This window comes from Copadichromis virginalis, linkage group LG16, assembly GCF_057382275.1.
Source record: "Copadichromis virginalis isolate Kocher_CV1m ecotype Utaka linkage group LG16, C_Virginalis_male_GT1.1, whole genome shotgun sequence".
Classification (NCBI taxonomy): Eukaryota; Metazoa; Chordata; class Actinopteri; order Cichliformes; family Cichlidae; genus Copadichromis; species Copadichromis virginalis.
Window position 1 is genome coordinate 27,213,066 of NC_140633.1, and position 17,328 is coordinate 27,230,393.

General features: G+C 39.5%; 2 protein-coding genes across 9 annotated transcripts in view; both read left to right on the plus strand.

Moving 5' to 3' along the window:
• Nucleotides 1-6: 6 nt before the first annotated feature.
• LOC146690972 (CASP8 and FADD-like apoptosis regulator) lies at nt 7-10,658 on the plus strand. 4 transcript variants are annotated; one of them, XM_085434213.1, is made up of 10 exons: nt 7-88; nt 4,260-4,359; nt 4,442-4,547; nt 4,810-4,945; nt 6,532-6,587; nt 6,683-6,707; nt 6,884-6,930; nt 7,034-7,112; nt 7,943-8,444; nt 8,537-10,658. In XM_085434213.1, exons 1-10 carry the CDS (start codon nt 7-9, stop codon nt 8,664-8,666), a joined length of 1,263 nt encoding a protein of 420 aa, XP_085290339.1. In that variant the 3' UTR covers nt 8,667-10,658. The 4 variants fall into 4 exon arrangements, with proteins under 4 accessions (XP_085290339.1, XP_085290337.1, XP_085290338.1 ...); XM_085434211.1 differs by having other exon boundaries at nt 27-88; nt 4,013-4,359; XM_085434212.1 differs by lacking the exon at nt 7-88 and adding an exon at nt 3,647-3,911 and having other exon boundaries at nt 4,013-4,359; nt 6,887-6,930.
• A 1,394-nt stretch (nt 10,659-12,052) lies between these two features.
• dip2a (DIP2 acetate--CoA ligase A) overlaps nt 12,053-17,328 on the plus strand; it is a 91,035-nt gene continuing 85,759 nt past the window's right edge. For all 5 annotated transcript variants that reach the window (XM_085434201.1, XM_085434202.1, XM_085434203.1 and 2 more), the window contains exon 1: nt 12,053-12,612. In XM_085434201.1, coding sequence (XP_085290327.1) covers nt 12,489-12,612 — 124 coding nt within the window. In that variant the 5' untranslated portion in view covers nt 12,053-12,488. The remainder of the gene's footprint in view (nt 12,613-17,328) is intronic.

A 17,328-nucleotide genomic window follows, 5' to 3' on the forward strand; every position in this document is an offset into this window, starting at 1 on the left:
CTCCGTATGATCTCTCCACACTGCAATGATGGTGCTGAGGCACAGCGAGACACGATTGGCCAGGCTGAGCGGAACTCAGTGAGCTTTGGTAAGCAGAAATCTCCGGCGACCTGCAGGGGGAGTAGCAGTGGTGCGTTCAAGCCCGTTGGAAAAGTTACAATCAATGGTTTAACACGCTCATATTGCCACAGATAGCCGTTATTTTATTTATTTATTTATTTTTTTAAATGTGTATGATTATCCCTTCAGAGTCTGAAACCCACCATAAGCCACTGAATCTGTTTAAGAAAGAAAAGATAAAAAGATTAAGATAAGAATTTAATATCCCGTTGTTACAGCAGTTAAAAAATTAAACCGAACAAATATATGAGATGTGATATCTTAAATAGCTGAATGGTATGCAGCTCAGTAAAACAATACAGCATGACAAAGCATATATCTAGAGAAGGTAAGACTATTGTGAAATCAGAATAAATACAGCTTAATAAATGTAGTAAAACCAGCATAGCAAATACATAACTTAAACAAATATTCAGAGCTTTGCTGTTTAATTTTTAATGAAGAATAATTTAAATTACATTAAATTAACTTTAAATTGTTACAATTTAAACATAATGTTACCAGACAATGTATGAATAATAAAGGGACTTATTATAGCATATTTGCCTCTGACACAGATTTGCCTCTGTGCAACAGGGCAAGCATGACTGTTTTGTTCCACAGTATGAGGGTCCACCTACCCCTTGCTGCAACACTCAGTGGGTGAAAGGTGTTAGACAGGAAGCTGTTTCTAAAGAGTTTATTTTTACAGAGTTCAGTCAGGCTTCTGGTTGAACCTCGAGAGATTTTACAGACAGAGAAGCAGGATTATCATCCGTAGTGGTTCAGTGTTTAACGTGAGGCTCAAATCTCTCAGCACACGACTATCCCAGCATGACACAGCATGATACACACAAAATCCAAAGAATGAACTAATGTCACTTTGTTGTGGAAAATGCAGTCATAGGCGTTCAAACGGCCAAAAAGATTATTTGCTAAGGGAAAAAGTCAGGTTATTGCAAATTATGATCCAGTTAAGTGATACATTTATATTTTTTCCAGCTTGTATGAGAAATGTATTTTCTCTCTGGTAAAAACAAAGAAACAATAAAACAAAACAAAAAAATCTATTGCAATGACAAATTCATATAGCACATTTAATTGTATGTAAAAATCAAAATGCTTAACATAGAAGCAAAAACACTTTACAGAGAGTTAAACACAGTTAAATTTAGGCCTGTGAGAAAAAACAAGGTTTTGAGTCTGTTTTTGGATTAGACAGAGTTGTAACTGACCTCAGCACCACAGCTATGCCTGATTTAGACTTCCGCGGGAAATCTGCATCATAACTTACAATGTAACCTCGAAAAGTCCTTTAACCCTTCGCAGCAACCTTCTAAATGACATGAGGTGCACCTCCCAAGACATGTAACCCTACGTTGGGGTCGATGCAGCCGACAATGATTGAGTGGCGTGTGGAAGGTTGCAGCTGACAGTTAAAGGGGGTTTCGTCATAAATTAGACTGTAAACTTTTCGCAGAAGTCAACCTTAACTGAAAACACCCTCACCGCATTTAGATCTAATTTTGTAACTGAAGAACTAGGTTCTCTGTGAACCATATTCGTGTCCTGATTATTCGATATTTTTCAGTGCTTTTAAAAAAAATCTGCAGACAGTATATTTTCTTTAGTGGCAGATGTCGAAAGTTTTACATGTGCAGGTCTAGGCACGGTGGCACATACCTCTGCAGTGAAGTATGTAAACAAAAAAAGTACGTCAACAAAATAGCCGCAAAAGAATATATATATATATATATATATATATATATATATATATATATATATATATATATATATAGTTTTAAAGTAGAAAATCCCACACCGTGCAAAGGCAAAACAATAGCAATCTTGCACAATTTTGCAAGGTGCAAAACGTCCTACCCTAAGTAGTTTATGTACATTTCTGCTGTCACAGAGTAATTCCAGCACAAATTTAAGTAGGTATGACGGTCTGCCACTTAACTTTGCCCATCACATTATCACTAAATCTTAGCTGTTAAAATATGCTTCTAGCTGAGATTAACAAAGGTAGGACGATTTGCCACTAAATTTTAGCTGTTAGTATGCTTGTAGGTCACACTCACAAAGGTAGGATGGTTTGGCACTTAATTTTACCCGTCAGAGTATTTTTCTGGCTAATATTCACAAAAGTAGGACGGTTCGCTACTTCATTTCGTGTTGGGCGCATGCGCAGAAACAATGGGTAGTGTCACTACCCGATCCGTACCGGAAACCCGATCGGTACCCCGCATGCGCAAATCTTACGTCACTTCCTCTCTTTGCGACATTCAATATATTTGAATGATGCGGTTAGCGCCCAGTTAGCTCCTAGCATTTCTCAACAGCTTCTCAAAAATTGGTGGTCTTAACTTTCTTTTGCTTTGTAATTACAATATCGATAAAATCCCTTTAAAACTATCCAACTTTCATAAACAAATGCTTCTTTCCTGGTCATTGATTTATAAACACAATTTTTCTCCACATAGATACTATATTTGGAACAATAGAGACATTTTATACAAACATAAATCTGTGTTTTTAAGTAATTGGTTTGATAATGGGATTCATCGTGTTGCACAACTTATAAATCCAGCTGGAGGTTTACTCTCTTACTCAGAATTTTTGAATACATATGGTCTTCCTGTTCCACCAAAGGAATATGCCATAGTGTTTGATGCTATCCCTGCTGGGGTCTTAATGTTGTTTAGAAATCTTGTTAGTGATTTGACCCCTTTACCACTGGATCCTGCTGTTACTTATGTCGGTCAGGTGTGTTTCCCTTCTGTAAGGAGGAAAAACAACCGTGAAATACGAACTCTGTTTCAAAAAGACAGAACTTGTGTCCCAACGGCTGTCGCCTACTGGAATAACTTATACCAGGACTTGGAATGGGAGAAGATTTGGACCTTACCGTCGAAATTTCTATTAAATAACAAAGTAAAGGAAATATCTTTTAAAGTTATTCATCGTTTTTACCCAACTAGGTCTTTTCTTGTACGTTATAAAAAGGACATTGATGTTAACTGTACATTTTGTAGTTGTGTGAAGGAAGATATTTCTCATTTATTTTGGTCATGCTTATACACGAATCTTTTCTGGCAAGAATTTTGTGTTTTTGTTGTTTCCTTTATCCTTTCTGAGTTCTCTCTTTGTTACGAGAAAATATTGTTTGGTTTCTTTAAGTACCCCATGCACAGGGCAAACGAATTTTATTTGATTAACTTATTGATATTATTGGCCAAATTTCATATACATAAGTCGAAATTTTCTAACGCAAAACCATCCTTTCGGTGCTTTTTAAATGAAACCAAACAATATGTTAAAACCATACAACATTCTCAAAATCAAAAAGCTGTCAAAACCATAAACCTATGTTCCCTGTTCAATATCATGTGATTCTATAATAGACTGTGTCTATTTTGCTTTTTTATACGAACCCCCTGACATTGTGTTTGCTATTTTGTATTTGTATATCTGTATTTTGTGCTTTTTCAATTTAAAAAAAAAAAAAAAAGGATGGATTCCCAGAACACCTCTCGTGCTTCCGCCATGACTTCATTTGTGGGTGTGGTCTGCTATTTTTCTTTGCTTTCGCTTTACGTTGGATTAGACAGAGTGCGTTGCGCAGTTTTTGTAAAAGGACAGAATCAGGAATTACTTATATGGTATTGCCTGTTAAGCGGATCCTCGCTGGTTTCGTTTTAAGTTGGGGAGTATTTGGTAAATCCCCTTCCTCGCGTTTTTAGGCGGTGCGTCATTCTATAGTTTTCCTTCTTCTGCTTTGCTACGTGTTTGTTGCAGGACTCTTTTCGGTAAGGTCTCTCTATAATTTAATAACTATCCATTAGCAATGACTTATTATATTTTCACGACTTTTTGTGGATCTTAACATTGTGATTATTGTGACCCACAGGCTTTGACTATAATTCTTTATTAAGGGCTCATCTCCTCTTAAAGTTTTACCAAAGTCCACATGGCTGTTCCGGATCAATTTCAGCTACTTGCTATAAATGAAATCGCGGAAGCTCTCAGCAGCAATGAACGCAGTAGGCTCTTCTATTTATGTGAAAGCTTGGACACGGACCACAGTGTGGCTTGTATGAAGGAGATGCTCAGATCAAAAGTGACGCAGCATCAAAACGCTCACCTGTTTCTGGCAGAGCTCATGTGGCGTTTGGGGCGTTTGGATATCCTAAGGAAGGTGTGTAAAGTCAACAGGGATGACTTGGAGAGGACCAGACAAATGGTCCCACGTTTCAGGTAAGACATCCTTTAAGATGAGCTGATGAATTGTAAAGATTTGAAGAATCGAAGTTAACAGTGTTTGTTCCACTTACTGCAGAGTATTGATGACAGAACTAAGTGAGGAGCTGGACACTGAAGATTTGGACAGTATTAAATTCCTGTTAAGCTGCAAATTATCTCGTGAAAAGCTTGAGAAGACAAAGGTAAAAACAACAACAAAAACCCCAAATGAATGAGACATGATTCTGTTTTCACTCATTTTCAAATTTATGTGGGTGGGGATTTATTACTAACAACATTAACATGGTAATTTTAATGTAATTTAAATTATTATTAACATGGTGCAGTCAACGATGGGACCCCCCCCCCCAAAAAAAAAAAAAAAAAAAAAAAAATTAAGTAATTAATTAATTTAAAAAAAACAAAAACATTTTAGACATTTTTGCCATTTCTTTTGTGTTACAGAGTTTTCTGGATATCATTGTTGAACTTGAAAAGCTGGATTCAGTCTCTCCAGAAAGACTTGACTTCGTAGAGGACTGCTTGACAAACATTGGCAGGATCGATCTAGTCAAAAAACTGACCACTTATAAGAATTCAGGTCAGTCTGTGTTTCCCTTTTCGCTTTATATACCGAAGGGCTTGAAATAGCATCGCCACGAGAAAGGTTTGTAACAGTTATGCAGTGAGAAGTGGGAAACACTTCCCTACTAGTTACACAGAACTGGGTTAAGTTTTATGTTCCTCATCAGTATAGCATACCCGAAACTATCGATACTCACAATCACTCATAATTAATGCAAATATCTATTTCAGTATTTCAGAAACTGCTGATCTACTTGGATTTTCCCACGCCACCATCTCTAGGGTTTACAGAAAACGAAACAAAAACAAGAACTTATCCAGTGGGCGAAAATGCCATGTTGATCTCAGAGGTCAGAGGACAAGGGTCAGACTGCTTCAAGCTGATAGGAAGGCAACAGTAACCCAAATAACTACTCGTTACAACCAAGGTACCCAGATGAGCTCTGAATGCGCAACAGGTTGAAGCTTGAAGGAGATGGGCAACAGCAGCAGAACACCACACCAGGTGATTTCCATGGGTTCGCCAAAATTGGACGACAGACGATCAGAAAAATGTGGTCTGGTCTGCCGAGTTTCACTTTCTGATGGTTCAGATGGTAGGGTCAAAATTTGGCTTAAATAATAAAAAAGCATGGATTTGGATCAATTGTGCTTTGCATTAATGGTTCGTGCTGTTGTTGGTGGTGGTGTAATGGTGTGGGAGATATTTTATTGGCACCACAGCCTACCTGAGTATTGTTGCGGATCATGTCCATCCCTTTATGACCACAGTGTGCCCATCTTCTGATGGCTGCTTCCAACAGGATAACGCGCCACACAACAAAGCTCGCATCGTCTCATACTGGTTTCTTGAACATGACGATGAGTTCACTGCAATCAAATGGCCCCCACAGTCACCAGATCTCAGTCTGATAGAGCACCTCTGGGATGTGGTTGAACGGGAGATTTTCCACATTGATGCTTAGCAGCAAAGTGTGACGCTATCACGTTGTCATGGACCAAAATCTCTGAGGAATGTTTTTCCTTCACCTTGTTGAATCTATGCCAATGAGAAGAATGGAGGCAGTTCTGAAAGCAAAAAGGCATCCTACCCAGTATTAGCAAGATGTACCTAATGATGTGGCTGGTGAGTGTAGTAAGCAAAGAATAGGAAGTTTATTACATTTTCCTCACCAAAAACTCAGTATTAAGGGTAAACACCTTTTTTTAGTTTGTGACGACCTGTTCTGAATGTAGCCTTCCTTTGGCCCTTGTTCACCTGGGACTGGAACCCTTGACCCAAAACTGGATAAACAGCTAATAACATGAATGGATGGATGGACTTTTTTTGTGACTGTGCTCTGTTATAATGTTCAACAACTTTGACGCAAAAGTTAAAAGATTATGATCATGAAAAAATGACATCCAAATGCATTTCAGTTTTATTTAACCCCTGCAACCACAGCAGTAGGGTAGATTCAATTTTCAGTACTAATTTAATGCTGTTTATTTAACGTGTTGGCTTGTTTCAAATGTAATAGGATAATTTTTCTTTAAACAGCGACAACAATAGAACAGCAAACACAGAGACATTATGTATGTATATATGCCTGTCTTTTACAGCTGGGGCACCTGAACAGCAGCGAAATTTGTCTCTGCAGCAACCCCGTAGAATTTCTGTGAGTGAGACACTTTGCAGATGTTAGTTCACATTTCCCATAATGTTTTCTCCACTAAAACCATAAAAATATCTCCTCTTTTGTTTCCTCTACAGCATGTTACACAAGAGCGCCGCATTGGTAAGTCTAGCAAAATACCACAGATGTGTAGCCTAAGACTATATTTTTAATCAAAATACCTTTTCATCCCCATGAGACTGATATCTAGTCTCACAGGGGCTTTACAGCTGGAAACCCCCTGTTGGCCCTGGTGTTTACTTTCTTCTTCTGTTAACCATATCACTCTTTGTTTGCAGTAGGAGTGAGCCCACGATCAGGTGCCTGCCTAGAGCCGAGCTCTGAGGTGAGGATTCCCCTCCTTCTCTGAGTATTTTGATTATATTTTCAAGTGTTGAATGACTCAGTTGCATTTACGACATTTCCCCACAATCTCATTTGAATTTCAGAGTCAGCCAGATTGCTATAAATTTAACACTAATCCCAGAGGACACTGTGTGATCATAGACTGCGTGGGTAATGATGGAGGTGAGACACAAAGCACTTTGTACTTTTCTACTTAAACGGAAGTACCAAAATCACAGTGTAGAAATCCTTAATTAGAGGTATAGTCGTGCATTTATAATCCTGCTGGGGGAGAAAAATAAAAGGATGATCACCACATGCTGTAGTAGGTTTTAAAGCTGATGCATCATTGTGTACGCCGGATAAACCTACAGTTATACGCTTATCTGTATTCGATGTATTATTGGGTAGTTTCCAAACGAGGGACCAGCCCCATCCTAGAAAAATTCTTAATGGGAGAAGAACAAGAAAACTATTGTGCTACTCAGATTTGTATTTCTTTGGGAATTTCTTTTATGTCTGCAGCTTTCGTGAAAAGGGAAGCTCATTTTACTTATTTGTGGTTTATTAACAGTTGTCAAAATGTAGCTATTTTAGAAGGCAGGGGAAATTCAAAGGCTGTGAGCTTCTGAAAGAAAGAGCAATGTGTTGTATTTTATAAGCCTAACGTGTGTTTTATTGTAGCAGTATAATTATAAAAAGTCTGTTGTAACTACAGCTGAAACATAAATTTAGTGTAATTCAAAAACAAACAGTGTAGCACAGTAGCTCAAATTTAATTAAAAGTGCCTTACAGCTGCATATAACTGCGTAACAGGTTTTTACGTAGCAAGTTTTTGCTGTTAAAATGTGCATTTTAATCATTGTATTAAGATCATAAATGTTCACCTACCCTTTCAGTAGTTTTGGTTGCCACTGATCTGTGTTTTAAAAATGTAAAGCTACATTTGTCTTTTTAAATTATTGTCAAGGTGATGCTTAAATTCTCGTTTCATCTTTGCTCACTCCTTCAGAAAAATTGGAACAAACATTTAAGGCGCTTCGCTTCAGCGTGAATCTCCACCAGTATCTGAGTTCTGATGAGGTGTTTTCAGCTCTCGAAAATATTCTCGATAAGATGGAGAAACTCAGAAATGATAGCTTTGTGTGCTGCATCATTAGCCGTGGCACAGAAAGTCAACTTTTGGGCACAGATTCGACTGGCAATGGATTTTCTATCAACGAGGTCAGGCGTCTTTTCAATGCTAACAGATGCCCGTTGTTGGCGGGCAAGCCCAAACTTTTCTTCATCCAGAGATACAACGTACCTAAGTTGTCCCTGCGCCCCAGGATGAACCCGGACGATGGGCACCTCGAGACAGATGGCTGTGATGGGGCTGTCACAGCAGCTATTCCTATGGATGCAGATGTGTTCTGGAGTCACTGCTGGACAGATGAGTGTCAGCTGGAAGAAGAGGAACATAGCTCTGTGTATGTGAAGGCTCTGACAAATGCTTTAAACAAAGCCCAAAACAGGTATAAACACTATTTAACTTTACCTCATCATCATGGAAGTTTTCTTATAAGTTTCTTATAAGCTAAACTGTTATTTGTTTGTGCTCTTACAGGAAAATTAAGATTGATGATATTCAAATGGAGGTGAACAACGTCATCTTTGAACACAGCAGAAGTAATCCTCAAGCCAGCTACCACCTTGATGTAAAACACACCCTGAGGAGAGATCTGTACTTACAATAAAGAATTTATTTACTTTTTATTTGCTAAACACCGTGAAGTATCTGGCACCAGTTACAGATAGGCCTTAGAGTCACTGTGCCTCCTCAGCTGAATTGTGCTGATACCCTTATGTAACTAGATGTTAAATTCAGTTAGTGTGGGGATGAAAAAGTTAAACAGCCACACTGATAATTAGTTAAGGCAGCTCGAACTCAAGTTAATTATTTGCTTAGCAGTAACTTAGTGCTTTTGCAGCACTGAGGCCACCGACTTTGGAGCGGAGGCACCTGTTCAGGTCCTGTTTCCTTGTGATAAAAAAAATAGGACATTCATCAGCTTGCGCAGCTAAACTATACTTGTGGACTTCTTAATCTTTGAATGCAGGTGTCTCCATCCCAATGCCCCGGGTCTCCATAATCATGCACCTAGCCGTGAAGTCTGCCCTTACAAACATTTGTGGAAAAAATGGGCCATTCTAAAGAGCTCAGTGGTACGATTGGAAATGAAATTTTTAGGGACCAAAGCAGCTAAGCCATGCAGCGGCTGATCGGCTAAAGTTGTAGAGTGCAGTCGGGCTGAGGTATATAGTGCGTTAGAGTCACTACCACACTGCTGACTCATTAACTGCAGAGCTCATCGGGGATTAACTTCACAAACATAGCAGACATAGTTTGCTTTGAGAACACAATCAATTACACATAAATGACAGCATGAAGGCTTCTCTGTCTTTTTATTTCTGTTTTTCGCTTTATTTTATTTCATTTTTTTATGTAGCAAATGAGTCAAATGGCCCTCAATCAAGTTTGTTGCCCTTCCAGTTGTATACTACGGCTGACAGTGTCAGACACACAAGTATTGATGCAGCTCAGAACTTGCTCAAGAAGAACGTTTTTTATTGCGTATATAGTGACACCTAATGGTCATATGTAGTCATGACATGTTATAGTTGGAGGTAAAAACTGAAAACTTTAAATGTGTATTTATTGTTATTATTAACTTTAATTTTCACCCAGCGTGTTGGTGCATGTTTAATAATATATGTTGTGTTTCAACAGATTTATAATTTTAGCAGATAAATCAACTACAACAGTTCCCAACGTTAACTCCACAGGCAGCAACATTTTAAAACGTAAAGGTTTACCAAACAGGACGCCCAGTCATCTGGACTGTGATGAAAGTTACAGTGTATGGGGGGAAAGCAAAAAAAAGTAGGCTTAAATCTTAAAGATGACTTGCAATATTTATTTATACTCCACACTGTACATTTGTGCATTTGTAACATTTTTTTTTGTCTTGTTGAAAACAATCTGAGCTAATTTGTACTTTAAATTATTATTTTTAAAATGTATGCAGAAACCTTGAAAATTTCTCTTAATGAAGGAAACACTATCATGCTTTTTTTAAGTACTTATATATATTTATGTATATGTAAATAGAATTCCTTCTAATTCATGTTGTAATTTAACCCACTACTGTAGTTTGTTTTTGTCACCATGTAAGTACATTACAGTTTTTCGTTTGTTTTAAAATATGTATCTATGTTAGTGTGCTGCAGTGCAATTGGAAGGATGCTAACATAGTTGATACAAATTTAACATTTCATACAAAGATTTTTGTATGAATTGAAATGTTAAATTTGACATCCATAAGCTATTTTTCGCCTTTAATAAAAGTTAATTGTGTTGTATTTAATATTGCATCTGAAAAAACATGTTTGCATAGTCTATATGTGTTTTTTACTTTTATTTTTAACATTTTCTATCATATTATCACATGTTGTATTACAAAAAGGTTAAAAGAAAAATTAAAATAATGACTGGTACAATGGTTAGATTTGAGCATCACTTGACCTTTTAGAAGTTCAACTCACCGAGGCCATGTAGTATTTTATTTCCCAAAAAACTCTGGAATCACAGAAAAGCAGTGACATCACATGTTATGTAAATGTAAATGCCCATGCCTCCACTTTGAACAAAGAGTTCTGCAAATAAAATAAATAGTCTACAAATCCAACCTTAAAGACCCCTCATTACGCTTTTTAAAGATTCTGCGCACAATTGCCATCAATGTGAAATTAACGCGTAATTATTTTTCTCTTTATGACATATGTTGACCTCTTTTTCACAGACACTGTGGTACTGTCCACTTTAGAACCTGCTGGGAGCATCAAAGTTGGATCCACTGGTCTCAGTAACGCTGACAGGCACTTCTGCAAGAAAATCACAAACCATGTGCAGCTGCACACTGCAGATTCTGTCTTCCAATATCAGTTATGCTACATGTAAAAAATGAAAGTATACATAAATATAATGAAATATGCTGTGGTTCTGTAAAGGCGAAGTACAGCAGTACGAAGTGAAGCTCTGGAAGCAGGACTAGGTTTGATGATGCTGACCTCTCCAGGCTTCCAGCCTTGAGTGCTGCCATATGAACTTTATTTACTGGAATAGTATGAAAAACGCTATGAAGCAATGATGAAACATTTTCTAGTTTAACAAACTATTTTTTAAAAATTAATTAAATATACTTTGAATGTCTATATGTGAATGTACAGAGGTATTTGAAGGTAAATGTACATATATGCACACAGGCACACAGAGAGAAAGACTACATACATAAATATTGTAGTATAAATATAAAACAATGGAACACAGATTATGTAGGTCTGTGAGTGTAATGGTGTCTGTGGCTGTGGTACAGGTATGTTTAACTGTATATCTTTGTTGTATGCATATGAATGTGCAGGCATGAATGCACCTGTATGCGTATAGAAGCCATTGGCTGGCCATTTAAAAATGAGAGGAATGTTGCTGTCATAAGAAAGGAAGGAGAGATAAGATCATATAAGGTTATACTTCTTCCTGCTTCCTTTAGAGCCTAAAATGTCAGTTGGTTATACACAGACGAATAATATACAGTGTGTTTTGTTTTATTAAATGTCCACATCTATCTATATGTTACCTTATAATGCTTTATATGCCTTATAATATAATGCTTCTATAGCTGAAAGCCCACTTGAACCGCCAGTGATTTATTTCAAGAATTCCACTCCAGCTTCCACTTTTAGCTCAGTGCATTTCTAAGTGTAACATTTACATTTCTTTCAGCGCTTGAACTTTAATCTTTAAGCGCAGACACTTAAATCAAAACTTCAGCTCCCTTCAGCACGTGTTCCACCTCTTCACAAAGCTTCATCAAAATTAGCTGTTTTTTTGTTTGTTTTTTTTATGTATGAAAAGAAAGACAACGTACGGAAATGAAACACAGTACAAAAGAAATCCAGTAAAGGTAAAGGTCATAATGTGTGCCACGAAACCGCTGGGTGACAGCAGGAGGCAGGCGAGCTGTACGCGGAGGAGCAGGCGGCGCACAAACATGCACCGTGCAAGCGCACGAGTGGGGGCCTCGTGAACGCGCACGGTTGGGGCTGCTGTTGCTATGATGCAATGGCGACTGCGCCGTGGGAAGCGAGCGAGGAGTTGAATGAGTTCCCTCCACAGTTGAGGGCAGGCAGCCGCCGACAGTGCCGAGGAGGGACAGACTAGAGGCTGGGAGACGCTGGCAAGGCCCTGTCCCAACACCCTACATGGAAACACGGATCCAGGTGTGTCTGCTAGCCCCGCAGCTAGCCGTGTCATGACGTTTGGAGACATTTCTCACACATCTGTGCGACGTTGCAGCCACACGGGAGAGGAGGCACCAACACCCTATTTGCTCTGAGCCTGAACCAAGTGAGGTGAGGAGGGGCTGTTGTTGTTTCATTGATAATCTTCTGGGCTTGGTCGCATTGTCCTCTCCTCACCGGGCACCAGTGGATCCGTTCGCCCTTCGTGCTGGACCACCATGGCTGAGAGGAGCTCCACCGGGCTGCTGACGATGATGTTAGAGCCCACGCCGGCTCTCGCTATGACCCTGCCTGCTGAGGTCCGGGAGAAGCTGGCGGAGCTGGAACTGGAGCTGTCGGAGGGTAAGTTGCCAACAACATGTACACAAACTAGCACAGCGAGTGGCCCGGAGCGCGCTTTACGCATTATCCACGCGTGTGACAGCAATCAGAACCACCGCCCTTTTATCTGGGTTTTGTACTCGTGTTTGAAAATATGCCAGCATCACCAGAAAAAAAACAATCCAAGGAATCTTGCATCAAACTGAACTTCTGCCTTAGTTTGGCTGGTGACTACTGCTCAGGGACGGGTCACATTAAACCAGACCAGACAGCGTTTTGTTTCCCTAATAATGAAGGCAGTGCCGAAGTTTTTAAATACCACACAGTTACGACTCCAAGTATTTGATCGGGTGGCTCTGTCCTAACAGATGCACCGACACACCCATGATACTGATATGTGAGAGCATAACACCAAAGGGTCTGAGGAAAGATTTGAAAAGGTGTAGAAAAAGTAAGTTACAAAGTCAGAGGCCTCACTTAACACCCTGACCCTAACAAGCTGGCCAATTTATTCAAATATGTGCCAATAAGTGTAATGAAGGGGAAAAGTAAGCATGTGGGTGATTTTGTTTTGTGGATATTGCTCCTTGTTCATTTGCTTGTTTGTTTTATTACTGTGCTTAAGTCGCACTTGTAGGCGTGTCTTCTGTTTGACGCTATATTAGTTCTTAATTATAAACCCAAGCAAAGAAAAAGTTAGAACAAGCTGAAATCTCATCATTTGCTCAATTATTTTGGTTTTATATTTTACTTTTAGGTGATTTTTTTTATTAATCTTTTTTGTTTTTTAATCTTTTAGACCAATCATGATGGTTTTCGGTCTTTGTTGGTTGCTTGCACATACTTATAAAAGTTAAGGTTTCTGCAGCACAGACTGTAACAGTAATAATAGTCTCCGATAAGAAGGTAGTAATGAGTTTTTATTGGCGGTTATGTCCATAAAAATGTAATTTCACTACTAGTGAAGCGAGTTAAAGAAATTTTAAATGTTGCAGCTTGAAATTCGCTTGATATTTTCTGTAAACAGCTCCTAAACTTCCTCATATTTGGTGATCATTACACTGAAGCATTGGCACGTAGCTCGGCACAGAGTAAATAAAGATGGGCTTATATTCATGTGCAGTGCTTTTGATGAAAAAGACTCTTGTTCTCACCAACAGTTTCCATTGTTTCCTGTTAATTCAATGAGACTCATTGTTGAACTCCACTTCTTTATTTCTCACGTGGCGAAATTAGCCGAGCTGCAGCAAAGTCTGACTAATTAATGACCTACTTCAAGTCTGATTAGATTTGGAATTTGACCCCAGGGTGGGACCTCTTTTCCCATCAACTCTGGAGAAGATGTTAACTCTATAAACTTGAAAAAAAAAAATGGCGTGAAGTAAAAGAAAACCCACTGATCAGAAAGTCAAAAGTCAAAATCTGGACTGAGTCTTCTCTTCCTGTGTGTCGTGCAGCAGCATCACGCCGGGTTCAGGAGTACACCCGAGGTGCATGCTTTGATAAGCACATTAACTGCGACCCAAACCCTCTAATGGGATAGACATGTTTTCAGGAGCAGCCACCAAACTAATCTATATCTGTCCAGTTTCCTCTTCCTGCTCTCCAAATGTCACATCCTGCCATGTTGAAGCTCTGATAGCTCTATCTCCTCTAGCTTCTCTTCCACTGATACACGCTGTTGTCTCTTCTGCTCCCCCCACCCGCTCGGTCTCACTTTCTCTCCTCACCTCTGTATTTTCTCTATTTTCTCTCACATCAAAGAAAAGGGAATGTCATTTATTTTCCCCTTCTCTCTGCATATCCCTGTGTGCTGCTGTGAACTTTTCACCTTGTGATGTTGCTCCTCAGTCACCTCCCCTCTGCCATCCTGGCCCAGGGCTCAGTAAATGACTCATTTTATGAGAAGTAGATGAGAACTTGAGAGTCGCACAGGTTTTCTATCCTGTTCATTGAGCTCTTCTCTCTGGGACTTCTCATGAGGCACGTCTATGTCTGTTGGCGAGACGCATCTTGATGTTTTGTTTTGTTTTTTTTTACCATGCACGAGAGTGCCAACAGTTGTGTGTGTCCTTGTGAGGGAGAGGGAGCACTAGCATTGTATAATTCATGAAGCTGAATAGATGCGTCATGTATGTTTTCTTAAGCAGTTTGTCTGCAGCTAGCTGTTTGGATAGCATGAGATGATATTCCAGTGTCAGCATCTTAGGCCTGCTGATGTGTGAAATAAACAATCTGTGCACTCTGATTGAGCTTATAATAAAAACTGTTTTCTCCAGAGATGCATTGATTCTCATATTTTCAAATCTTGTATTTGGATCACAGTGAGTACGTGTTCAGAAATGCTTGATTTCACTCTGCTGGTGTCCTCAGCCGATTTTGTTTTTCATGGAAAATGTCGCCTAAGTAACTCTTTCTCTGTCCCTTTAATATTGCGAATATGCAGCGTACTTCAGCGATGTTTCCTTATTCAAAAGGCCCATATATTTTAATAATTGGAAAATGCTCTGCAGTGCAGACTTGAGGCTTCTCCGCTGGAGCAGGATAAGTGAACACACTGACTTACTTAAACTCTGGATAAAATGTGAAAGTGGTTTAAAGTCAGTAAAAGTGCGATTCTTAGCATTCCTCCATGAAATTCATGACTAAACCAGTGACATTCAAAGCTTAAAGCATCTCCAGCAATATAGCTACTGGTAGCCAGATGTTGGTGCTTTAAAGCCAGATCCATTCTGGTTGCTGCTATTTCTGCTCTTTCTCTCATGTAGACCTCAGACAGATACACGGGAGTCACATCTGGATATTTTCCACAGTTGTTCTATCCCAAGTGTGGCAACAGCAGGGAATAGTCTGATCTTGACGTGTTTTTGAGGGAGCTGCCCGGTTAGAGTGCAGGGGAGGCATCATACACGGCGCCCACACGCTTGCTGTCTATATAACAGAACGCTTACCCCTTCCTTTCTCATGTGGGCTCTTTTGCCTATCACAGAATTCGTAGCAGCGAGAGAAGTTCAGCTAATGTGTTCTCTGAAAAGTTCAGGCTTCATTGCGTGTGTGAAAACGGCTCTACAGAGATAAGTGTGGTGTCATCAGACTTTCCAACTTTCATCAAACTTGCAGTACGAAGCTGATTGAGAAACTGTGTTTTGTTTTCGGCCTTCAGTCTTTATGTAGGCTGGCTTTGTGAGACATGTAGCTTTTTCAAAAGTGCTGCTTCTCCTCCCACCAAATTCTACACATCATTAAAACGGACCTGTGTTGTTTCTCTGCTGACCTGGATGCAGATCAGTGGCCAAGAGATGGGGCTTAAAGGAGGGCAAGAAGACGAATGATCCCCATTATCTCCTGCAGGGAGGAAAGAGGGAGAAAGACGTGTCTGCTGAGTAATTCATAGGGTCACTCTATCATTCCCTGCTTTTCTGCCCTCCTCCTCTCTTTGCTCTCTAAACCCTCTGATTACGAAGTCTTTTTTAGTCCAGTGCTTGCTGGTGTTTGCTGGGAAACTGCCAAACTCTTGGTTGGTCATTGTGCTTTCCTTGCCTGCTCCCTTTCAGTAAACATTTACAGACGTGCGTGGCAAGTTTTGCTGGTAGTTTAAATGTCGTCTCGCTTCTTTTATAAGTGTTTAGACTCATTGAAACCTTTGTAGAAGTTTTGAGGTGTTTGGAAGATCCAGCAGCACAAGTGTGGCTAATGCTTTCTGCAAACACAATTTTAAAAAAGTGCTTATCACAGTTCAGCAAGCCATGGTTTTCTTTTAATTTGTTCTACTTTTTTACCTATATTCTAGTTTCAGTCGCTGTCCTGACCCAATTACCCCTGAAGATCATTAAAGATTAACGATTTATCCAGTCATTTAGATAAGAGGAAACTTTAGTCTCGCACGTAAAGAGGTGATCAGGCACTGCCCTGTCAAGTAGTAAAGAAGTAATGAGATGGTGACGATTAAGCTCACACTTGCCTGTCAACCAATGGCACAAGCAAAGGCTTGCTGGTGTAATGACGAGTTGTTTGCATCTAATCGCTGCTAATGGATAAAAACCTTTACTTTGTCACCATTCCCTCCCTCAAAATATGCCTTAATGAAAGGCTGCACAATTAATCAATTTCAATTTTGCATCTCTACAGTCTCATTTTTACCTGACAATTCTGCCACTTGTGCTGCAGAGCGGGGATGCACTGCGTCAAAACAAGCAGCAGTAAATTCTCCCTAAACAGTAATGGCAAGACCGCATTACAGCACTTGACAGAGTGGAAATGGCCAGAGAGGACAGAGACGAAACAAATGTGTCTGCGATGGAGAACAAAACAAGCCACAGAAAGTTGCTGTTGTGAGAGATTTTTCCAATTTCCCAGAGGATTGTAGCCGTCAAAAGCACACATTGTAACTACACTGAGATACATGTTAGAAGGAAACTAGCTGAGAGTTGGTCAGTTGGGACGGGCTCCAGCCTCCGTCTGCAACTCTCACTCGGATAAGTGGTTAAGGAAATGGACGGATGGATTACAGTTATGGCTTCCGGAATTTATGAAACGCTAAAAATGAGATAAAACAATTATTTTCTGCATTTTTTTTTTTTTGCAGCGGTTTCATCTTTCTCTAAACACCCCCTCAAACTATCTCCCCTACTGGCTGTGGTAGGTTTAATTTAGCTTGAGACAACGAGACAGGACGAGAAGTCCAGTAAGGAGCAAAATCGCAGTAACCGTGATCCCAATATGGAGCAAAATAATTGC